This window comes from Perognathus longimembris, chromosome 3, assembly GCF_023159225.1.
Source record: "Perognathus longimembris pacificus isolate PPM17 chromosome 3, ASM2315922v1, whole genome shotgun sequence".
Taxonomy (NCBI): domain Eukaryota; kingdom Metazoa; phylum Chordata; class Mammalia; order Rodentia; family Heteromyidae; genus Perognathus; species Perognathus longimembris.
Genome location: NC_063163.1, coordinates 74,192,679 through 74,216,870, shown reverse-complemented (window position 1 = coordinate 74,216,870; position 24,192 = coordinate 74,192,679). Strand labels below are relative to the sequence as shown.

The following is a 24,192-nucleotide window of genomic DNA, read 5'->3' as shown; positions in this document are numbered from 1 at the left end:
TGTGGCCTTGTGGACAGTGACTACAGATGCACACTGACCTCAAGGTTTCTTTTTCTGTGTGTCCGTGTGTGTTGCCCCTTTCCTTTCCAGAAGGATTTACCCCTGCCCCGGAAAAGCAGCAGGTGAGTCTGGGAAACAGATGCCAGGGGCTTTTGGGCCCTTCTCCAGCGCTGGGGGTGGAGTGGGAGGGGCCTGGCGCGACGACGCCCAGCAGCGCCCCCTTCCGGCCGGCTGCGGTTACTGCACCCGCGGCCGCCGCAGGGCCGCCGCTCCCCTCCCCTCCCGCCCTCCCCTTCCCCGGCCGCTGCGGCTCCAGCCTCCGCCCCGCGCTCACTCCCCGCGCCGCCGCCGCCGCCGCAGCACCTGCCACCATGTCGCCGCCGCCGGGTCATGTCTGACTCTCTCTGGACCGCGCTTTCCAATTTCTCGATGCCCTCCTTCCCCGGCGGCAGTATGTTCCGCCGCACCAAGAGGTAGCCCGCCCCTCGCCCCCCACCTCGGATGCCCGGGACGCGATGCGGGCATCCTCCCCACCCCCAGCCCCGGTCCCGCGGCTGCCGCAGGGCGGGGCCCCGAGGATGCTCCCGGTCCAGCCGCGCCGCCCGCGGTGTCCGCGCTGCGCAGCCTGGCGGGGGATGAATGGGGGCGATGGCGGGGCGAGGCTGAGGGGGTCGGGGCTGGAGAGGACGGGCGCGGGAGCGAGGGCGTCGCGCTGGGGGTGGGGATGCGGTGTCTTTGTCTGCGGCCCCGCTGGGGACGGGGCAGGAGGGGAGGGTGGGGGGCTTGGCACCTCGGAACAATGGCCGCAGCCAGGCGCCCCCCACCCCCATGCCGCGTGCTCTCGGACACTGCGGCTGAGGCCCGGTCTGCACGCGGGGGGGGGGCGGGGGGCTCCCTCTCCCGGAGCCGGAGATTGGGGGATACAGAAGCCAAGGGGGCTTTTAAAATCGCAGTCCAGATCCCCCCTCCCCAAGGACACGGTCACACACGGAAAATAGTGACACACAGCAACCCACAGGACATGATGTCACTCACACACACGCGCATGCACACACACACACACACAGCAGCAGCCCTAGTGGCCCAGATACACTGCAAGGTGCCACATGGACCCAACCACGCAGCCAGTCCAGCCAGGGCCACAGGTTAAAGCCATTCACGGGGACACACAGTCCCCGAAGGTCCTACCAATGTCTCCACGCAAGATGTTATGCCCAGTGTGTCATTTTCTGTGTCACGCCGACCCCCGAATAAGGCAGGACTGGGAATCTCTCAAAGCCAGAGGAACATGCCAGATCGCACCCTAGGATCCCAGGAATGTCATCCGTGGTCACACGCTCAGACATGTCAGGTGTCACAGGATGTGAAGCTCACAGATCCTTGTGGCCACCCGTGGCCACCCAGGACTGCCACACCTGAGGCCACGTAACAGATACCTGTAGGGCTGGGAATATAGCCTAGTGGCCAGAGTGCCTGCCTCATATACATGAAGCCCTGGGTTCAATTCATCAGCACCACATATATAGAAAAGGCCAGAAGTGGCGCTGTGGCTCAAGTGGTAGAGTGCTAGCCTTGAGCAAAAAGAAGCCAGGGACAGTGCTCAGGCCGAGTCCAAGCCCCAGGACTGGCAACAAAAACAAAAACAAAACAAAACAAAAAACAGATACCTGTAGACAAGTGTTACATCACACACAGTCGTGGGCAAACGAGTCCCCACCCTTTGTCACACAGACCCACAAGTGTACCAAATGACGTCACAGTATTGAATTTGTACGATTGATGACATGCCCGGGGACACACAGTGGATGTCAGAACACACACGGAAGATCGCTGATGGCGTCACTCTCCCACCAGTGACCGTGTCACACACCCATTACACATGTATCTGCTCTGCTGCTGCCTCCCCCAGGCAGTCTTCCTAGGGTACCTGCAAGCGACCTGTAGAGGACAGATGACAGATGAGTGAGGACCTGTGATGGGAGGGGGGATGGGTAGACTCGGGAACTCACCTGGCTGTGTGGCCTGTCCTGGTCCCCGGCTTCACTTTCCCTGCAGCTGCCGCACCAGTAACCGGAAAAGCCTCATCCTGACCAGCACTTCGCCCACGCTGCCGAGACCCCACTCCCCGCTGCCTGGCCACTTAGGTGAGATGGGTCGCGCAGTAGCGGTGGGTAGGGACCAGAAGATAGGAGGCGGGGCCACAGTCAAGGAGGCGTGGCTCTCCTGCGGGGAGGGGGCGGTGCTTGGGGGCGGACTCTGATTGGAGCATGACACACGAGAGGGCGGGCCATCTGTGTGGTCATTCCTCATTGATGGACAGCGATTAGGAGAAGCCGGAATGGGTAGCGGAGAGTGCAGTAAGGAAGAGCACGAGGGGGGCGCTGGGAATATGGCCTAGTGGCAAGAGTGCTTGCCTCGTATACATGAGGCCCTGGGTTCGATTCCTCAGCACCACATATACAGAAAATGGCCAGAAGTGGCGCTGTGGCTCAAGTGGCAGAGTGCTAGCCTTGAGCAAAAAAGAAGCCAGGGACAGTGCTCAGGCCCTGAGTTCACGGCCTAGGACTGGCCAAAAAAAAAAAAAAAAGAAGAGCATGGTTGAAGGGCCCACCACAGAAGGAGGCGCGGAGCTTGGCTAATTATCTAGAGCAAAATTATTTTTTTTGCGGGGGGACAGCCAGCAGGCATGGCCCTGATACAAGGATTGGTTTTTGGTTTTGTTTTTCGCCCGTCCTGGGGCTTGAACTCAGGGCCTGGGCACTGACCCTGAGCCTCTTTTTGCTCAAGGCTAGCACTCTGCCACTTGAGCCACAGCGCCACTTCTGGCTTTTTCTATATATATGGTGCTGAGGAATCGAACCCAGGGCTGCATACGAGGCGAGCACTCTACCACTGGGCCATATTCCCAGCCCTGGTTTTTGGGGTTTGTTTTTCCTGGTCCTGGGGCTTGAACTCAGGGCCTGAGCACTGTCCCTGGCTTCTTTTTGCTCAAGGCTAGCACTCTACCACTTGAGCCACAGCCCCACTTCTGGCCATTTTCTGTATATGTGGTGCTGAGGAATCAAACCCAGGGCTTCATGTATATGAGTCGAGCACTTTACCACCAGGCCACATTCCCAGCCCCCCCCCCCCCGAGGCTTTCTTGTTTGTTCGTTTTTGTTGTTTGTTTTTAGGGATTGAACTAGACTTCAGCTCAGTTTGAAGACCCCCAACACAGGCCTAAAGCAGCCCCTCCCTCTTTCTACTACAGGTAGCAGTCCCCTGGACAGTCCCAGAAACTTCTCCCCAAATACCCCCGCCCACTTTTCATTTGCTTCATCCCGAAGGTGAGTCCCTCCCCAGAGGACCCCAGAACCCTGTCTGAACCCCCCACACACACACACACACTGGGCCTCCATCTGTCTACTTCTTAATTGCACAGGAGCTGGCCCCTGCTGGGACTCGTGGAGTGCCCAGAGACCCCAAGGGGAAGGACTGTCCAGATTCGTGGGCGGGGACTATAAAAAGGTGGAGCCAATCACTGGCCGAGAATGGAGAGGGGGCGGGACCTTCCATGCAGCCCAGGGAAAGCGCTTGCGCTTTGAGTCCAGGGTCTCCCACTGCACAGCGCCTGGAAGGGGGGCGGGGCGGGAGTGGGGCTGGCCATGCGTTTCTATAGCAACAGGGTGGGATGAGGTGCGCACGCAGAAGAGGAGGAGGGTGGTTGGGGCTATTTCTCAAGGTTTCTAAACGAGGAATGTCAGGTTTGCCTCCAGTGTTTTCTTAAGTGTCTTTAATTGAATTTTCAGGGGGCCGGGAGGTCCTTAAGTGAAATTGGGGGAAGAAGTTCTCTGATGGTTTTTGGAGAACCTTTCAGGAAATTACTGGGTTTGGAGTAGATGTCATTTTTGAAAACACTCTTTTCATTCTAAAACTGGCATCTAAGCGCCTGCTGGGAGCTAGATGTGTGAGGTGAATGACACTGGGTCCCTGTCCTCAGCCTTGGAGTGGGAGCAGGAAGGACAGAGATGGGGATCATTGTAGAGACTGCGGAAGCCTGTGAAGACAGTGGGGACAGGGCAGAGGGGGGAGGGAAGCCCCCTTCATTTGTGGCAGTTACCTGAGGGGGACTCAAAGCTAGGACTGGCTCTGGATTTGACTTGACATGCTCACCTGGGTAAAGATGGAGAGGTGGACAAATAAGGGATTGTGAGACCACAGCTGTGGTTCACACCTGTCATCCTAGAAACTCAGGAATGCTGAGATCTGAGGATTATGATTTGAAGCTAGCCTGGGCAGGAAAGTCCGTGAGACTCTGATCTCCAGTGAACTACCAAAAAGCCAGAAATGAAGCTGTGGCTCAAGTAATAGAGTGCCAGCTTTAAGCAAAAGAGCTCAGGGACGGCACGCAAACTGTCATAGGACCAGGACCAACACCAAAGCAAGCAAAGAAGGAAGGAAGGAAGGAAAGTGGGGGGGTGGTTATGTCTATGTGGGTCATTTGTGTGCCCATGTGGATGTGTCTGAAACTGTGACTGTGATGGCTGTGTGCCTACAAATGTGTCTATAGCATGTTATCGGTGTGTGCCCAATGGGTGTGAATGTGTGTGATCATGTGCCGTGGCCTCCCTGGGAGCCCGTCTGTGTGTGGATGTGGGTGAGTGTGAGGCTGTGTGGGAGTCTTGTGTGACAGTTACAGAGAGAACTGTTGGGGTGTGGATTGCTATGAATGTAGTGAAGTACGGGACGGTATGTGTGTGCGTCGGTGTGAGTGAGTCCCGGGTCTCTTCAAGCGTGTGTGACTATACGAAACTGTGTATTTCCTTTTGCATCTATGATTGATTGTTTATTACTGCAGGGGAGTGTGATAGGCTAGTGTGTGTGTATGTGTGTGTCTGTCTATCTGTCTGTCTGTCTGTGTTGAGGAGCCAGTGAGGGTATGGTGTGTATGTGTGTGAACTTGACCACACTGGTCACACTAACACTAATGTGTATAGCTATGATTGGCAGTGATGACAGTGCACATAGTGGGTAGTAGGACAATGTCTGTGTATAAGAGGGAAGGGTTGCTGGGCACTGATGTTTCACACCCATAATCCTAGCTACTCAGGAGGCTGAGATCTGAGGATCGAGATTAAAGCCAGCCTGAGCAGGAAAGTCTGAGACTTATATCCAACAAACCACCAGAAAACCAGAAGTGGTGCTGAAGTAGAGTGATAGCCTTGAGCTGAAGAGCTCAGAGACAGTTCCAGGCCCAAAGTTCAAGCCCAATGACTGAAAAAAAAATTAAAAAAAAAAAAAGAATCTCACAGACTTTCCTGACTTGGCTGGCTTCAAATGCTGATCCTTAGATCTCAGCCTGCTGCGAAGCTAGGATTACAGGCGTGAGCACTGATGCCCAGCTTTGGATGGATGTTTGCGTGGGGTATAGGACCTGACACATCAAAGGAAACACTGTACCCCCCCCAAGCCACACCTTCCTCCCCTTGGGTGGGCTTTTACAGTCCTACTTGTTTTTATTCTGGAGACTGGCATGGCAATGATAGCGGACAAGAGGAGGACTGTGGGATGTGGGCAGAGGAGCCCAAAGTTCCAGCAAAATCTCTGCAAACTAGCTAGAAAATTCCCTCTGTGCCTGCTCAACTTGGAGGACCTTTAGGGCTCTCTGAGTGCTCTCTGAGTGCAGACATATTGCCATCACCCCCTGCCTGCCCTGGCTGTGGCTAGTGGTGCCTCTCACCCCCCTGAGCAATACAAGGGGGGTGGTATCAGCAGGGCCTGGCAGCCTCAGCACCGTGGTTGGCTTCCAGGGCAGACGGACGCCGCTGGTCACTGGCCTCCCTCCCCTCCTCCGGCTATGGCACCAACACACCCAGCTCCACTGTGTCGGTGAGTGTGGTGGTGGGTGGTGGTCAGGGGGCAGTGGGGTGGCTGGGGGCTCTCCGGTCTGCAGCCTGAAGGCCCACATCCAGGCTACTCAGGGTAGACTTCCTGACAGGGGCATTTGTCTTTCATCAGTGTCGACTCTCTGTCAGAGTCCTAGGATTCCCTCCTCCCCCAAGCCCCAATTTCTGCCCCAACACACCTTAGAAGTTCTACTTATTTCAAGCTTTTTTTTTCTCCCCATCGTTTGTGGGACTTGAACTCAGGGCCTGGGCATTGTCCCCAAGCTCTTTTGCTCACTCTACCACTTTGAGCCACAGCACCACTTTTGGCTTTCTGGTGGTTCATTGGTGTTAAAACGCCTCAAGGACTTTCCTGCCCAGGCTGGCTTTAAATCTTGATCTCTTAAACAGAATATTAGGCTGTTCAGGTCACTCATAGGCTTTACCTAGAAACGATTCTGACCCCTTGAGCCACTAAAAACTTGTCTCTCACATCAGGTGTGGTAGCTCACACCTGTAATCCCAGCTACTCAGGAGGTGGAGGGGTGGGGAGAAAGATCTAGGTGCAGGTAAGCTTGTACAGGAAGATCTTATTGGAGAGGTAACAAAAGCAAAAAGAACTAGGGTATGGCTCAAGTGATGGAGTGCTTGCCTAGTGTGTGTGAGGCCTCAAGTTCCAACCCTAGTACTGGATAAAAGAAAAGGAAAACCTTCTTCTCCTTCTCCATTCTCTATCCCTGCCTCTGGTTCACACATGTGTTCACTGCATGGTGGTCAGTAGATACAGATTCTGGTGAAAGGGCATGTGAGTGAGCCGGCCTCCATGGGGGCTTCCTGGAGGAGGTGGCATTGAAGCCACACACAGAGGCAGCATAAGTTTGTCAGGTAGAAGAGGACAGTATGTGCAGAGCCTCTTGTGAGACTGAGTGCAGTGACACAGGCCCATAATCCCAGCATTTGAGAGGCTGAAGAGCTTGAATTCAAGGTCACCTTGAGCTGTGTAGTGAGCTTTGTGTGTTGATGGCTTTGGATTAGAAGGGAAGAAATAAATAGAGAGAGGAAAGTGGCTTTTAGCATCTCACACATGATTTACCTCTGTGTCACACCCCAGTCATCTTGGAGGAGTCTGAGTTCTGGTCAGAGGAAGGACATGATTCAAGATTATTATTATTGTGTGTGTGTGAGAGAGTGTGTGTGCACACTTGTGTGTGCATGTGCACCATTTTGGGGCTTGAACTCAGGGCCTGGGCACTGTCCTTGAGTTTTTTCACTCAAGGCTAGTGTTCTACCACTACAGTCACAGTTCCACTTGCTGATTCATTGGAGATAAGACTTTCACAGATTTTCCTGCCCAGATTGGCAGGAAATCACAGTCCTCATATCTCAGCCTCCTGAGTAGCTGATTATAGGCCTGAGCCACCAGTACCCAGTTTGACTCAATTTTTTTTTTTTTTTGGTCCGTTATGGGGCTTGTACTCAGGGCCTGGGCACTGTGCCTGAAATCTCTGTGCTCAAGGCTGGTGCTGTACCACAATAAGCTACAGCTCCACTTCTGGTTTTGTGGTGGTTCATTGGAGAAAAGTCTCATGGACTTTCCTGCCCTTGCTGGGTTTGAATCACGACTCTCAGATCTCAGCCTCCTGAGTCGCTAGGATAGCAGTCATGAGCCACCAGTGCCTGGACTTGAATCAAGTTTTATCATGCTCACTCAAGCCATATCAGGCTTTGTCACTGTCCCATCCATGCCGGTCCCTTTCTGCCTGTCATTTTCTGTTTGTCCCCACCCAACCCCAAATTTGTGACCTAAGCCACAGGGCCAGAGTCAGAATCTAGGAAAATGAAAAAGGTTCCAGATCCACCCTAGGTTTGCCTAGTGCTCATCCTCCCGGATTGTCCCAGCCTGGAGATAGGGGGATGCTCCCCAATGGCTCTGACTCGGATCCCTCCACCCCCAGTCCTCCTGCTCCTCCCAGGAGCGCCTGCACCAGCTCCCTTACCAGCCCACGGTGGACGAGCTGCACTTCCTGTCCAAACACTTCGGCAGCACAGAGAGCATCACCGACGAGGATGGTGGCCGTCGCTCCCCGGCTGTGCGGCCCAGATCCCGGAGCCTCAGGTAGGCAGGCTCCTGGCGCCCCTCCTGCGAGCTGGGCGATCGTGCATGGAGAAGCCCCTGTCCCCAGAACCTAAAGATGGTGGGGTGTGGGCTGACAGGCGGGGAGGGCCGGCTGGAGACAGGATGGGCCTCTCTCGCTGCAGCCCCGGCCGCTCCCCATCCTCCTATGACAACGAGATCGTGATGATGAACCATGTGTACAAAGAGCGCTTCCCCAAGGTGAGACTCGCGGGGACCCCGTGCGGCCCCCGGTGGTCAGACTGGACCTGTAGAGCCCCCTGGTGGACAGATGGGACCGGCACGCCCTCGGGTGGATAGGCCAGCCCCCGCGCGCCCCCTGGTGGTCAAACTGGACCCGGAGCACCCCAGGGTGGACAGGCAGGACCCCCTGCCCACCTGGCGGCCGGTTGGGACCCCCGTGCCCCCCCACCCCCATGTTCGGCAGCCTCAGGGTGCAGCCCCACGCTGGCCCCCCAGCCCCGCCTCTCCTCACCCTCCACCAGGCCACTGCACAGATGGAGGAGAAGCTGCGGGACTTCGCCCGTGCCTATGAACCCGACAGCGTGCTGCCGCTGGCCGACGGTGTGCTCAGCTTCATCCACCACCAGATCATCGAGCTGGCCCGGGATTGCCTGACCAAGTCCCGCGACGGCCTCATCACCACCGTCTACTTCTATGAGCTGCAGGAGAACCTGGAGAAGCTGCTGCAGGATGTGAGCGTCCTCCACCCCACGAGATCTCGGGAAAGACACAGTCCCCACCCTAGACCTGATGGAGGAGACAGGGGGGTGTGCGTGTGTGCGTGTGTGCGTGCTCAGTTCCAACTTTTTACTGGTTACTTGGGGATAAGAGTCTCAGGGACTTTCCTGCCCGGTTGGCTTCCCACGGTGATCCTCAGATCCCAGCCTCTTGAGTGGCTGGGACTGCAGGCCTATGCCCTCAGCACCCAGCTCCCTCGTTGTTATAATTATGTGGTTAGGCCTCAGTTTGCTAACTTATAAAACAGAATGAGGGCTACTTTACACACTCCCCCCAGTGCCTGTGAACCCCAATCTTTTGTGTCTCCCATGCCAGGCTTATGAACGCTCGGAGAGCTTGGAGGTGGCCTTTGTCACACAACTGGTGAAGAAATTACTCATTATCATCTCCCGCCCGGCGAGGCTGTTGGAGTGCCTGGTAAGATGGCTTGGCATGGGGACAGGAGGGGGCATCTGAGGGGAACCCTCAGAGCCTGTGGCAATTCCACTGCTGTCCTGCCTCAGGAATTCAACCCGGAGGAGTTCTACCACCTTCTGGAGGCCGCTGAGGGACACGCCAAGGAGGGCCACCTGGTCAAGACCGATATCCCCCGCTACATCATCCACCAGCTGGGCCTCACCCGAGACCCATTTCCAGGTACTGGCTGGTGGCTCCTGGGGGTGAAGGTGCATAGGGGCAGTGGCGCACCCAGCTCACAGCCACCTTCTCCCCAGATGTGATGCACCTGGAGGAGCAAGACAGTGGGGGCTCTAACACCCCGGAGCAGGACGACCTCTCTGAGGTAAGGCTAGGGCCTGGTTCTCCACAGTCGAGGCAGTGAGGATCTGTTGGTTCCATACTTGCAGCCACAGTCTCCCCACCTGTACACTGAGATTGCAAGTAGCTTTCTTTTTTGTTGTTACTTTTTGTTTTGCTTTTATTTCAGTATTGTTGGTGGTGTTTTTTGTGTGTGTGTGTGTGTGTGTGTGTATGTGCACACACATGCTGGTACTAGTTTGAACTCTGGGCCTCAAGATGTCTCACTGTTTTTCATTCAAGAGTCTCTTGGATCTCTTGGACTTTTCTGCCTGGGCTGGATCTGAACCTTGATCCTCAGATGTCAGCCTCCTGAATAGCCAGGATTTACAGGTGTGAGCCACTGACTCATAATTTTTAATCTATGAGCTCTTTTTCATTATTTTTATTTTTATTTTTATTTTTATTTTTTGCTGGTCCTGGGGCTTGAACTCTGGGCCTACACGCTGTCCCTGAGCCTCTTCCTGCTCAACTCCTGGAGTTTTAGAGTAGCTTATTGGAGATAAGAGTCTCATGGGGACTTTTCTGGAGGGCTGGCTTTGAACCGTGATCCTCAGATCTCAGCCTCCTGAGTAGCTAGGATTATGGGCATGAGCCACTGTCTCCTGGCTCCTCTCCTTTCTTTTTAAAATAAGGCTCAAGATGGAACCTGGGGACTTGCACATGCTAAGCAGGTGTGGAGAGCAGGAGGACTGATGTTTAAGATAGCTAGACAAAAATGTTAATAAGACTCCCTCCCTTTTTCTCCCCTGTCCTAGAACTTAGGGCCTGGGCACTGTCCTTTAGCTCCTTTTGCTTTCTGCTGCTGTATCAGATGAGCCAACAGCTCCACTTCTAGCTTTTTTAGTGGTTAATTGGAGGTTAAAAGTCTCACAGACTTAACTGCTGGGGCTGACTTCAAACTGCAATAGTCAGATCTCAGCCTCCTATGTAGTTACAATCATAGGCATGAGCTACCTGGGCTCTACATAAAATCCCTTCTTTTTTTTTTTTTGGCCGGTCCTGGGGCTTGGATTCAGGGCCTGAGCACTGTCCCTGGCTTCTTTTTGCTCAAGGCTAGCACTCTGCCACTTGAGCCACAGCGCCACTTCTGGCCGTTTTCTGTATATGTGGTGCTGGGGAATCAAACCCAGGGCCTCCTGTATACGAGGCAAGCTCTCTTGCCACTAGGCCATATCCCCAGCTCCATAAAATCCCTTCTTGACCAAGAATTTATTGGCATCTCAGCTACAACACAAAGCATGAAGTAGGAATACCATAGTCCTGGGCAAAAATCAACACCTTATCTTGCTAACCAATGCAAACCAGGTGCTGGTAGCTCATGCCTGTAATCCTAGCTGACCTCTCAGGATCAAGGTGTGAAGCTAGCTTGGGCAGGAAAGTCTGTAAGATCCTTATGTCCAACAAACCACCAAAAAGCCAGAAGTGGAGTTGTAGCTCAAGTGGTAGAGCAACAGCCTTGAGCAAAAAGCTCATGCACAGCACCCAGGCCCTGAGTTCAAGCCTCATGACCAAGCACACATACACACATACATATACCCCTCCCGCCCCCCCCAAAAAAAAGAGTGCAGAAAGTGTCTGGAGGCGGAGTCAGTGACAGGCAGGTGGTTTAGTGGTAATGGGTACGGCTTACTGGTAGAGTTAGGCACAGTGGCGGGGGTATCGTTTTTATCAGTGGTGGGGGTATCGTTTTTTTTCAGTGGTGAGGGCGTGGCCAAGCACAGAGGGTGTGGTTTGACTCCATAGGCGTGGCTTGGCTGCAGTGGGCGTGGCTGAGTGGAAGATCACCTATCTCACAAACTTCATGAAGCCCTGTGTTCAATCCCCATTACTAGGTTTAAAAATCGGAATCTTACTTCACATGCAATTTGTTTAATTTTTTGAATAGGTAATGGAATGACATCACTCAAAACTCTAATACTCTAAAAACAAAGGTATTTATCTCTCATTATTTGTAGGGTTCTATGCAACTTCATTCAACTGAACTTCTGTGTTGAGTGATTCAAACCTTCCATCTACCTATTCCTTTTCTTTTCCTGATTGATCTCTTAGATGTGCGTAAAATCCTGGCTCATAGCAATTTCTCCTTGTAATGCTGTCAATTTTGACTCCTTATTTTTTTTTAAATGCACTGTTGGGGATCAAATCAGGCCTCTTTCTACTACGGCAGCACTATACCACTGAGCCAAACCACTAGCCCTGTGTCAGGTATTTTTAATGATATATTGTTTGGTGCATGCATGTTCAATAATTTCATATTTTACTCATCCTTCTGTCCAATTGCAACCTAATAAATATCTTTCTTTCTAACCAAAATTATTTCTCAAAATGACACACAGCGAAAATTCTTATTCTGACTTTAGTCCCTAACTGCCCTATGAGACCCAAATATAATTAGTTCATTTTGCCCCTGTGTGTGTATGTGTGTGTGTGTGTGTGTGAGAGAGAGAGAGAGTGTGTGTACTGGTGTTTGAACTTAGGACCTTGCACTCTCAATTGGTTTTTCCATCCAGAGCTGGGGCTGTAGCACTTAGGCCATGTTTCCACTCTGGCATTTTGCTGCCTTAGTTGGGAATAAGAGTCTCTCAGATATCTTTGTCTGCCCTGTCAGGTTTCAAACCTCCATCCCCAGGTCTCATCCTCCTGAGTAACTGGGATTACAGGCATGAACATCAGCATCCAGCAGTGACAATATTTATGCATGCTGACCTTCTGTGTTTACTTGACTTTTATCTATGCATGAATATATGGTTGCTTCTAGTCTTTCTTGGAACAATGAACACAGCTTGTGTTCAGGACCTGAGCACTGTTTCTGGCTTCCTTTTGCTCAAGGCTAGCACTCTACCACTTGAGGCACAGCATCACTTCCAGCTTTTTCTGTTTATGTGGTGCTGAGGAATCGAACCCAGGGCTTCATGCATGCTAGGCAAGCACTCTACCACTAAGCCACATTCCCAGCTTCACATTTTTTGTTCTAATATAGTCCGAAGTGCCTTCCTTAGTCAATTGTGCACATTTGTGTCTGGCATGTGTGTCTGTGTGTGTGCTGGGGAGGATGCCCAGGCCTTCATGCCCACTAAGCAAGTGGGCTCAGCCATAGCTGAGCCACACCCCCAGCAGGACAGGACTAAATCCTATGCCTGCCTACAAGGGTTAAAAGTGTCTCTTTAAGCCAGGCACCAATAAAGCAGCAAAGGTGTGGCTCAAGTGGTAGACCACCAACATTGAGCAAAAATCCCAAGTGAGAGCCTGAAGCCCTGAGTTCAAGCCCCAATGCCCCCCCCCTCTCACTCTCTCTCTCTCACACACACACACATACACACACACACACACACACACACACACACACATGCCCTTTTTCGTAGCTGTGCCTATGGGACTTGTCAGCCTTTTGCCAATCTGCTAATTATAAAATGGTCTAGTATTTGGAGGTAGATGTGATTTCCCTTTGTGTCAAATAAAAATGTTTCTGGTAAGTTCTCATTCAAGTTCATACATATTGCCTGCTTTTTCCTCTTCAGTAGTTTAGGCCTTTGGTCATTGATTTCTGGAAACTCTTTATATATGTTATGATGGTTTAGACCTTTTGCTGCCTTTCCTAAAGGACTATGTCTTCAAAGGCAGTCTTGGGTTCCAATCCTGGCCTCAGCTCTTGTGTCCTGTGGTACTTCGATGAAGTACCGACTCTCTCTCTGTGCCTCAGTTCCCCCTGGTGTAAATGGAGTCAATGAGTCCTATTCTCATGATGACAAGGATGAGGTGGTCTCCATCCCCCCCCCCCAAACAGGGCCGAAGCAGCACCTCTAAAGCCAAGAAACCCCCTGGAGAGAGCGACTTTGACACCATCAAGCTCATCAGCAATGGCGCCTACGGGTGAGCCACCCCGGGGCTCTGGCGGGGGGAGGGCAGCGGAGGCCAGGTGTCCTGGAGGTGACGGCCGGTCCCCGCTCTCTCCCCCTGCAGCGCTGTCTACCTGGTGCGGCATCGCGACACCCGGCAGCGCTTTGCCATGAAGAAGATCAACAAGCAGAACCTGATCCTGCGCAACCAGATCCAGCAGGCCTTTGTGGAGCGCGACATCCTCACCTTCGCCGAGAACCCCTTCGTGGTGGGCATGCTCTGCTCCTTCGAGACGCGCCGCCACCTCTGCATGGTCATGGAGTATGTGGAAGGTGTGGCTGCTGGGGGCTGCGGAGACTGAAGGGGGACTGGTCGGAAGATTTGTCCCCTCTATCCATGCAGTTATCTATCACTTACATATGTCTATCTATCTACCTACCTACCTACCTATCACCTATCCATCCATTTATCAATCAATCTATCCATCTATCTATCACCTATCCATCCAGCTATCCATCTATCTGTCTATCTATCTACCTGCCTACCTATCACCTATCCATCCATCTATCAATCAATCAATCACCTATCCATCCATCCATCTATCACCTATCCATTAATCTATCATCTATTACCTATTATCTATCTATCTATCTATCTATCATCTATCTATTGTCTATCCTATCCATCTATCTAGCTCTTTCCTTAATCCACAGTTCATCCCCCCAGTTTAGCCATTCATCTGATTCTCACTTATTCTTCATCTATGTGTCTATGCACACATCCACCTGTGATCTGTGTGTGTGTTTTCCCACATGGGCATCCATGCATTCACCCCTCCTGTCCAGTATGCATAGTGAGGAGATGGTGAGAGGATGGCAGGTCAGACAAGGCGATGGAATGGGGAGAGGGGTGGTGATGAGGGTGGTAATATGGCTCCCAGTGCAAAGGAGCTAATATGAGAAGGTTGGAGGAGGCTGGGGGAGGCCACGTGAGCTCAGGTGAAGAGGAAGACAAGGATGGCCCAGCACAGAGGGCCGCTTCCCCCCCCAGGAATGACTGCTCATTACTGCAGGGGTTCAAGAAGAGTGGACATGGGCTGGCTTGTGTGAGGGTCATTGTTATTGTGTTTGTCGTGCTGGTGACCTGACGAGACAATTATTTAACCAGTTGAGTTATCCCCTCGCCCTTATTAATTTCTGTTTTATTTATATTGTATTGTTTATTTTTGTGGGACCTGGGGCTTGAATTCAGGTCCTGGAGCACTAGTTTAGCTTTTTTCCACTCTAGACTGGTACTCTAGGGCTGGGAATATGGCCTAGTGGCAAGAGTGCTTGCCTCCTACACATGAAGCTCTCGGTTCGATTCCCCAACACCACATATATGGAAAACGGCCAGAAGGGGCGCTGTGGCTCAGGTGGCAGAGTGCTAGCCTTGAGCCGGGAGAAGCCAGGGATGGTGCTCAGGCCCTGAGTCCAAGGCCCAGGACTGGCCAAAAAAAAAAAAAAAAAAAAAAAAAAGACTGGTACTCTATCACTTGAATCACAGCTCCATATCTGGCTTTTTGGTAGTTTATAAGAGTCTCAGGGACTTTCCTGTCTGAGGTGGCTGGCTTTAAACCTCAGTCCTCAGATCTCAGCCTCCTCTGAGTAGCTATGATTACAGGTGTGATCCACCAACACCTGGACTGACTTTTTTTTTGCCAGTCCTGGGGCCCAAGCACTGTCCCTGGCTTCTTTTTGCTCAAGGCTAGCACTCTACCACTTGAGCCACAGCACCACTTCTGGCTTTTTCTATATATGTGGTGCTGAGAAATCAAACACAGGGCTTCATGTATACGAGGCAAGCACTCTACCACTAGGCCATATTACCAGTGTATGGACTGACTTATTTTTTTAATTTAATTTTATTGTTAGGGTGATGTACAGAGGGGTTAAAATTACACACATACGGTAGTGAGTACATTTCTTGTAAAACTCGACTTATGTTTCTTCCTTTTTTTTTTTTTTTTTTTTTTTTTTGGCTAGTCCTGGGCCTTGGACTCAGGGCCTGAGCACTGTCCTTGGCTTCTTTTTGCTCAATGCTAGCACTCTGCCACTTGAGCCACAGCACCACTTCTGGCCGTTTTCTATATATGTGGTGCTGGGGAATTGAACCCAGGGTTTCATGTATGCGAGGCAAGCACTCTACCACTAGGCCATATCCCCAACTCCCTTGACTTATATTTTAAGAATATCTCTAGAGGCATTTTCCAGCTGCTTCTACAATCAGCCCATTGTATGCACAAGGAGACAGAGACTCAGAAGTGAGATTTGGGAAGGGGAATGCCCCTCTCTGGGCCTCTCTTTTCTGTGTCTGCAAAACGAGTACAGTTGAAGAAGGCATCGTGTGATTTTTATGTGTGTGTCTGCCAATACCAGGGCTTGAGCCCAGGCACTGGGTGCTGTCCCTTAGCTATTCTGCTCAAGGCTGGCACTCTACCACTTGACCCACCACACCACACCACTCCTGGCTTTATTGTTTTGTTAGTCATGGGGCTTGAATTCTGAGCCTGGGCACTATCCTTGAGCACTTTAGCTAAAAATGCTCTACCACTTCTGGTTTTCTGGTGGTTCATTGGAGATAAGAGTCTCACAGACTTTCCTGCCCAAGCTGGCTTTGAACCTCAATCCTCAGATCTCAGCCTCCTGAGTAGCTGGGATGACAGGCCTGAGCCACCAGCACCCAGCTTTCTTTCTGATATTTAATTGGAGAGTTTTGCAGCCTTTTTCTACTTGGGCTGGCTTCGGAGCCCCATCCAGAGCCTCCAGAGTAGCTAGATTGACCGGTGTAAAACACTCGCCCCCCCCCGCCCCCCGCCGAGCTAGTTGGCGCTCAGTTCTGCATCTAATGTGCCTCCTCTCACCATTTGGGTCTGTTCCCTGGCACACAGGCGGTGACTGTGCCACACTCCTAAAGAACATCGGGGCGCTACCTGTGGAAATGGCCCGGATGTACTTCGCAGAGACAGTGTTGGCACTTGAGTACTTGCACAATTACGGCATTGTCCATCGTGATCTCAAGCCGGACAAGTGAGCTTTGGTTTTTCTTGTTGTTGTTGTTTTGTTTTGTTTGCCATCATTCCCTCCCTGCCTCTCCCCTACCCCCAGAGGCCCAGGGATCTGAGATCACCCCCTCTCCCCCTTCATGGCCACAGTCTCCTCATCACCTCCATGGGTCACATAAAGCTCACAGATTTTGGCCTTTCCAAGATGGGGCTCATGAGTCTCACCACCAACTTGTACGAAGGTCACATTGAGAAGGATGCCCGCGAGTTCCTGGATAAACAGGTGTGTGGAGGGTGTGGGGGTCACCCAGGGTGGGGTGACCCTGCAGGACCTCAGGGACCCAGGGCCTGGTTGGGGGTGGCACAGCTTTCCCTCGAGGCCCCTCCTGCGGCCAAGGCGTGGGCTGACTGCCTGCCCCCAGGTCTGTGGGACCCCAGAGTACATCGCACCCGAAGTCATCCTGCGCCAGGGTTACGGCAAGCCTGTCGACTGGTGGGCCATGGGGATCATCCTGTACGAGTTTCTAGTAGGCTGTGTACCCTTCTTTGGGGACACCCCAGAAGAGCTCTTCGGACAAGTCATCAGTGGTATGTGCTTTATTGAGTGGGCAGGTGTGGGCATGGAGAGATGGGCAGGCTTGGGGGGCCCCAGGCGACCCCTGGAGGGAGCCCTTGGCTCTACTCTACCTGGCAGATGACATCCTGTGGCCAGAGGGAGATGAGGCCCTGCCCACAGATGCCCAGCTCCTGATATCCAGCCTCCTGCAGACCAACCCTCTAGTCCGGCTCGGGGCAGGTAAAGCGGGGGTGCTGCAGTGCTGGGGAGGGTCTGTTTGGGAGGATCAAACACCCCCCACCCCCACCATAACCTCAGGTCCAGCTTGCACAGTGGCTTGGGGCTGCTGGCCATCCGCCTGCGCTGGACTCCCTTCTTGCCGCCAGGTGGCGCCTTTGAGGTGAAACAGCACAGTTTCTTTCGGGACTTGGACTGGACAGGGCTACTGAGGCAGAAGGCGGAGTTCATTCCCCACCTAGAATCAGAAGATGACACCAGCTACTTTGACAGTGAGTAACAGCAGGGGGCCAGGCCTGTGGAAGCAGGGGTGGGGAGGTGGGGGAGGGAGGCTGGGACTCCTGTCAGGCAAGACCTGCGCAGGTGGCTTATGCCTATCATCCTAGCTACTCAGGAGCCTGAGATCTGAGGATTGTGGTTCAAAGCCAGCCCAGGCAGGAAAGTTTGTGAAAGTCTTATTTCCAATTAACCACCAGAAAACTGGAAGTGGTGTTGTGGCTCAAGTGGTAGAGCACTATCCTTAAGCTGAAGAGCTCAGGGACAGCGCCCAGGCCCAGAGTTCAAGCCCCATGACTGATGAAGGAAAAAAAAAAAGACTGGAGATGAAAAGACAGATTTGAGGGCAAGGCTAGCACGGGGCGGGGTGGCCACGGGGGTGGTCTGGGATGGGCACATTTGGAGGGCGCAGTCTGCTATAGGACTGGGTCTAGGCTAAGAACTAGGTAAGCATTTGTGGGGGGGGTTGGGGAAGCTGGGGGCCTGGAGGGGGGTGAATTCTACCTGTGGACCTGGGCTTGTGGCACAACCGTTGCCTGGCCTGAAGCTGGGTCAGGATTGCTAAGGGCTGTAAGTGGGATTTGGGGGGAGGGGGGATCCTTTCTGTGGATTGGCAGAGACTGAGAAAACAGCCACTCAGGCCCATGGCATGGAGCCTGAATTCTAATGAGGGAAGCAGGGGCGTGGCCTGACCTGAGGGCTTGCTTGGCTTGAGTTGGAGGTGGCTGTATGGAATGGACCGGGGCCAGCTGTCATGGGTCACATCCTGTCCCCAGCCCGCTCGGACAGGTACCACCACGTGAACTCCTACGATGAGGATGACACGACGGAGGAGGAGCCTGTGGAGATCCGCCAGTTCTCCTCCTGCTCCCCACGCTTCAGCAAGGTGGGCCTGAGTGGGGTGAGGCTGGGGTGGGGCCTGAGCCCGTGGAGCAGGAGGAAGTGGGCCTGGAGGCTTGTGGGGACAGGAGGCTCAGGATTGGGAAGTTACAGAGGGAGCAGGAGGGCAGGCTGGGGACTCGTGGCTTGGGCCTTTGGCACTGAGCCAAATATGATGGGATCAGAATGGCTGTGCAGATGAGACCTGCCAGTGGGGAGAAGCTAGGCCTGGACACGGGGATGAAGGTGACAGAGGGGCGGAGCAGAGCCCTGCTGATGGTAGGTATGAGCTGGCCGGGAGCCTGGGAAGATGCTGTCAGGCAGAGAGCAGGAGCGTGGCGACACTGGAGGAGGTGGCCTAGGATGAAGCAGGCCTAGTTTGGCCGGCGGACTTGGGTTGAAGATTTGTACCTCGTTGAAGGCCAGTCCAGAAGTGGGCGTGGCCCGACCCTGGGAGCCCTCGTTCCACCGGAGCCAGGCTGAGGTGGTACAAGTGGCCGAAGGGTTGATTGGCTCTGGAACGACAGAGCCTTTCACCACCTACCCTCCTGGCAGGTGTATAGCAGCATGGAACAGCTGTCGCAGCATGAACCCAAGACCCCCGTAGCAGCAGCCGGGGTTAGCAAGAGGGAGCCAAGCGCCAAGGGCCTAGAGGAGAAGGTGCCGGGCAAGCGGGAGGGCCTGGGCGGCCTGACCCTGCGTGAGAAGACCTGGAGAGGGGGCTCCCCGGAGATGTGAGCAGGGGGAGAGCTGGGTTTTTGGGGGGGAAGAGTTTGGGGGGGATGACTCCTCTGACCTTGCCCTTCCTGTGCAGCAAGCGCTTCTCGGCTTCGGAGGCCAGTTTCTTGGAGGGGGAGGCGAGTCCTCCACTGGGCGCTCGCCGGCGTTTCTCGGCGCTGCTGGAGCCCAGCCGCTTCAGCGCCCCCCAAGAGGACGAGGACGAGGCCCGGCTCCGCAGGCCCCCTCGGCCTAGCTCTGATCCCCCAGGCTCGCTGGATACCCGGACCTCCAAAGAGACAGCTCAAGGAGAAAGCGCCCCCGGCGCAGGGGACGCGGAGGCCAGTGAGTCTCCCTCTCCTGGTGCCTTCTCCACACACACACACACACACACACACACACACACACACACACCGGGTACATATATTGAGCATCATCCAGTGAGTCTGCAAGATCTCACTGCATCAATACAAGATGCAGCCTGAGATCGTGAGCATTATGTATGCATGCCAGGCCACTGTCAGAGATGTAGTCCTGAACTCGGGGTCTGTACTCAGTACACATTCATTGTGATGAAACTCACTGTCCATTAGGAGAGGCATGGGAACAGCCTGGCCTTGGTCTGACCTGATCCCTAAACCCATCTGCTTTTGACCGCAGCGGAGCATCCACGCCCAGGCGACCTCTGCCCACCCTCGAAGGATGGGGACGCATCTGGCCCCAGGGCCACCAACGACCTGGTTCTGCGCCGGGCGCGGCACCAGCAGTTGTCTGGGGATCCCACCGTAGAGAAACGGCCTTCCCGAACTGGGGGCAAAGTCATCAAGTCGGCCTCAGCCACAGCCTTGTCCGTCATGATTCCGGCAGGTGATGCTGGGCCCCGCCCGCAAGGGGTGGGGCCTCCCTCATTGGAGCCAGGGCCGGGCAATGGGGATGTCACACTGTCCGGGTCCGCAATGATTGGCTCCACGGTGAGCCACTGAGAGCGTCCTGGGAGGCGGGAGTAAGCCAGGACGTTACTTGGATAAAAGGAGGAGAGCTGGGCCGAGGTGGCCCGGACCCCTGACCCGGCTCTGTTTCCGCAGTGGATCCGCATGGAAGCTCACCGCTAGCTAGTCCCATGTCCCCACGATCCCTCTCCTCCAACCCGTCTTCACGGGACTCCTCACCCAGCCGGGACTACTCACCGGCTGTCAGTGGACTCCGCTCTCCCATCACCATCCAACGCTCAGGCAAGAAGTACGGCTTCACACTGCGCGCCATCCGCGTCTATATGGGTGACTCCGATGTCTACAGTGTCCACCACATAGTTTGGGTGAGTACCCAAGGTCAAGATTTATGTCCAAGGATGGAAAATGGGAGGGGAGATGGGAAAAGCTCACATCTGGAACTCAGAAACCTGGGAGAAGCCAGGTGGTCAATGGCTCACACCTGTCATCTTCACTACTCAGCAGGTTGAGGTCTGAGGATCTAGCTTCGAAGCCAGCCTTGGCAAGAAAACCAATGAGACTCTTACCTCCAATTAACCACTGATAAAAGCCAGAAGCAGAGCTGTGGCTAAAGTGGTAGAGTGCTAGCAGCCTTGGGCAAAAAAGCTCAGGGACCGAACTGAGGCTTTCCCCTCAAACCCCAGAACTGGCACCAAAATCCATCCTTAATGGAAAGAATAATGATAATTTCAGAAGGTGTTATTAAGATGACTGCATCTAAAAGGTTATCCAGCATGAAGCTATGTCATATTGCCAGTCCCCTAACTATGCACTTTTGGGGTTCTCTATCATCACCAGCACGTGGAGGAAGGGGGCCCAGCCCAAGAGGCGGGGCTGTGTGCTGGGGACCTGATCACCCACGTGAACGGAGAGCCTGTGCATGGTATGGTGCACCCTGAGGTCGTAGAGCTGATCCTTAAGGTGAGTCCAGGGAAGAATACCACAGGGTGGGGGTAGGAGATCCGAGCAGCCTCCAGCCCAAGTCCATCTCTTCTTTTCCCAGAGCGGCAACAAGGTGGCAGTAACCACAACACCCTTTGAAAATACCTCCATCCGCATTGGTCCAGCGAGACGCAGCAGCTACAAGGCCAAAATGGCCCGGAGGAACAAGCGGCCCTCAGCCAAGGAGGGCCAGGAGAGGTGGGCGGGGCCATAAGCAGCCCAGTCTTTGATAAGTGGGTGGGGCTAAAGGGACGGCTAAGGGAGAGGACAGGAGAGGCAGATAGATCGAAAGCAAATGGACAAACCAGTTAAAGGGTAGTGGAAAAGTGGGAGAAGCTAGGAAATGAAGCTGGGAGGAAAGGAAGCAGTGTGGGAATATCTTGGGCAGGTGGGCAGCAGATAGGGACAGAAAGATAAGTGAGCAGAAAAGTGAATGGAGGGGTCCAGGAGATGGCCCTGTCCTATTAAGAGATTTCTCACAGGAACAAGCATGCTGGGTAAGGGTGAGCAGACTGAAAAACAGTCATGCTTGGCTTAGTGACAAGTTCATTCTCATAAAAGTGCTCTTAGGTGATTTTATCAGAGTGCTAAGACAAACGTGACATCACTGAGCTGTGTCATCTTATGGTACTCCTCCCCTCCTTTAATTGAAATGTCTGTTATTATTCAACAAATGGCTGTAATTTCTCCCCTCATAATGAAGTAGTTAGGGGTGAGGCCATATGAGTATTGTTTTTGTTTTGCTTTTATTTATTTTGTGCCAGTACTGGAGTTTGAAATCAAGGCCTCCAGGTCTCATTTGAAATGTTCTCTCAAGGTCACCTCTACCACTTGAACCACACAGCTCCACTTCTGGCATTTTTTGAGTGGTTAATTGGAGGTTAACCACCAAATTGGCCAAGGTGGAAAGGGGGCTCAGCAGAGCTAAGCCAAGGGCAGTTCTTTGATTTGTAGCAAGGGGCACGACTAAAGAGAAAGGAGTCAGAAATGTTGGCAAGATCAGAACGAAAAGGGTCTCAAGCAGGACTAAGACAACAGAAGTTCTTTGATTGGTGGGTTGTAGTGAGGGGAGTGGCTTAATAAGGAGGAGCCAGATCCCTCATTGAGCCAAGGGCAGTTCTTTGATGGTGGATTATGGTGAGGGTCGTGGTCACGGGTGGTGGGCGGCCCCAGGTGCTGTGTTACCGCCCACAGTGGGTGGAGCCTGAGCACTGGAGTCTGGTCCAGAGGAGGCGCTGCCTTTGTCCCCACCAGCAAGAAGCGCAGCTCGCTCTTCCGGAAGATCACGAAGCAGTCGAACCTGCTGCACACCAGCCGCTCGCTGTCGTCGCTGAACCGCTCACTGTCGTCCAGCGACAGTCTCCCAGGCTCGCCCACCCACGGGCTGCCGGCGCGCTCGCCCACTCACAGCTACCGCTCCACACCGGATTCGGCCTACCTAGGTGGGCTCTGCCGCCCGGGTGGGAAGGGGTGGGCGGCACGCGGGGTGGCCTGGCCTGGCTGGGGGACCCGCCCGGTGCCCACTGAGCGCTGCCCATGCCGTCTCTCCGCCTGCAGGCGCCTCGTCCCAGAGCAGCTCGCCGGCCTCCAGCACCCCGAACTCGCCAGCGTCCTCGGCATCGCACCACATCCGGCCCAGCACGCTGCATGGGCTGTCGCCGAAGCTCCACCGCCAGTACCGCTCGGCGCGCTGCAAGTCGGCCGGCAACATCCCACTGTCGCCGCTGGCCCACACGCCGTCCCCCACGCAGGCGTCGCCGCCGCCGCTGCCCGGCCACACGGTCGGCAGCTCCCACACCACGCAGAGCTTCCCGGCCAAGCTCCACTCGTCGCCCCCCGTCGTGCGCCCGCGTCCCAAGAGCGCCGAACCCCCGCGATCGCCGCTCCTCAAGCGCGTGCAGTCGGCCGAGAAGCTGGGCGCCTCTCTGGGCGCTGACAAGAAAGGTGCGCTGCGTAAGCACAGCCTCGAGGTGGGCCACCCGGATTTCCGCAAGGACTTCCACGGTGAGCTGGCGCTGCACAGCCTTGCCGAGTCCGACGGCGAGACGCCGCCCATCGAAGGTCCAGGTGCCACCCGACAGGTCGCAGTCCGCCGCCTGGGTCGCCAGGAGTCGCCCCTGAGCCTGGGTACGGACCCACTGCTGCCCGACAGCGCTCCCAGGCTGCCAGTGTCCAGCAAGGAGAAGGAATCTTCCGGCGGCACCGACGCCTGCACCCCACCCCGGGTGACAACTCCTGGGGGCCGGACCCTGGAGCGGGACCCCAGCTGCACGCGACACCAGAGCGTGCAGACAGAGGAGGGTGCAGGTGGAGTGGCCAGGGCGGTGGCCAAGGCTGCGCTGAGCCCTGTGCAGGAACATGAGACGGGCAGGCGCAGTAGCTCGGGCGAGGCTAGCAACCCCCCAGTGCCCATCGTTGTCGAGCCTGCTCGGCCAGGCGTCAAGGCAGAAATGTCCCAGGCTCTGTGCACGAACTCCAAGGTATTACAGGAACCTGCACCCCAGGTGCCTCTGGCACCCGAGGCCCCGAGAGGCCGGGAGCGCTGGGTGCTGGAGGTGGTGGAGGAGCGGACCACACTGAGCGGGCCGCGTTCCAAGCCCACTTCCCCCAAGCTCTCCCCAGATCCCCAGAGCCCTACCCCAGCCCCAACAAAGAATGCACCTGGTAGCACAGGCCCCGTAGCCCCAGCCACTTCTCTCCTGGTCCCAGGCACTAAGCCTGAAGTAGGGCTCACCTCCTCCAAGTGCCCTACTGAAGCTTTGAAGCCGGCAGCCCTGACCAAAAAAGGGGCGTCAAGTCCCGCATCCCCAGGCCCATAGCCGAGCAGGCCGTTGGTCCTGTGTTGTACAGCCGCCTGTATACATATGTACACATATAAATAAAGTGCGTCTGTGCTGTGTGAGTTTGGGGGGACTCATCTGTTTTCCCTAGGCTAAGAGAGACATGCCGCATCCCTCCCCCTAGACTCCCTTGATGAATGGGAAGTGGAACTCAAGTTCCAGGTACCATGGAGAGGGGAGACCTTATGGGTGGGACCTTGCTATGGTCCACCCATTTCCTGCTTCTCACCTCCAGGAAGACCAGTGCACAGCTGATCTGTGTCCCATCACCCCCACCCCTGGAAAGACAGTGTTAATATCCTGGTCTAGCAATTTTCTTTTATTCCTCAACAATCCTGA

The 24,192-nt window shown here is 54.4% G+C and overlaps 1 protein-coding gene across 1 annotated transcript; it reads left to right on the top strand.

Moving 5' to 3' along the window:
* The first annotated feature begins 340 nt into the window (after positions 1–340).
* On the top strand, positions 341–23,910 carry Mast1 (microtubule associated serine/threonine kinase 1). Its single transcript, XM_048342366.1, has 26 exons — positions 341–473; positions 2,056–2,144; positions 3,251–3,326; positions 5,790–5,868; positions 7,820–7,980; positions 8,124–8,199; positions 8,484–8,693; positions 9,055–9,156; positions 9,243–9,375; positions 9,453–9,520; positions 13,322–13,407; positions 13,498–13,706; positions 16,304–16,442; positions 16,568–16,700; positions 16,840–17,005; positions 17,112–17,213; positions 17,360–17,482; positions 18,263–18,372; positions 18,921–19,099; positions 19,180–19,427; positions 19,743–19,949; positions 20,168–20,397; positions 20,870–20,992; positions 21,075–21,211; positions 22,268–22,455; positions 22,571–23,910. The coding sequence occupies exons 1-26, from the start codon at positions 391–393 to the stop codon at positions 23,830–23,832; spliced, it is 4,719 nt and encodes a 1,572-aa protein (XP_048198323.1). The 5' UTR covers positions 341–390; the 3' UTR covers positions 23,833–23,910.
* The last annotated feature ends 282 nt before the right edge of the window (positions 23,911–24,192 follow it).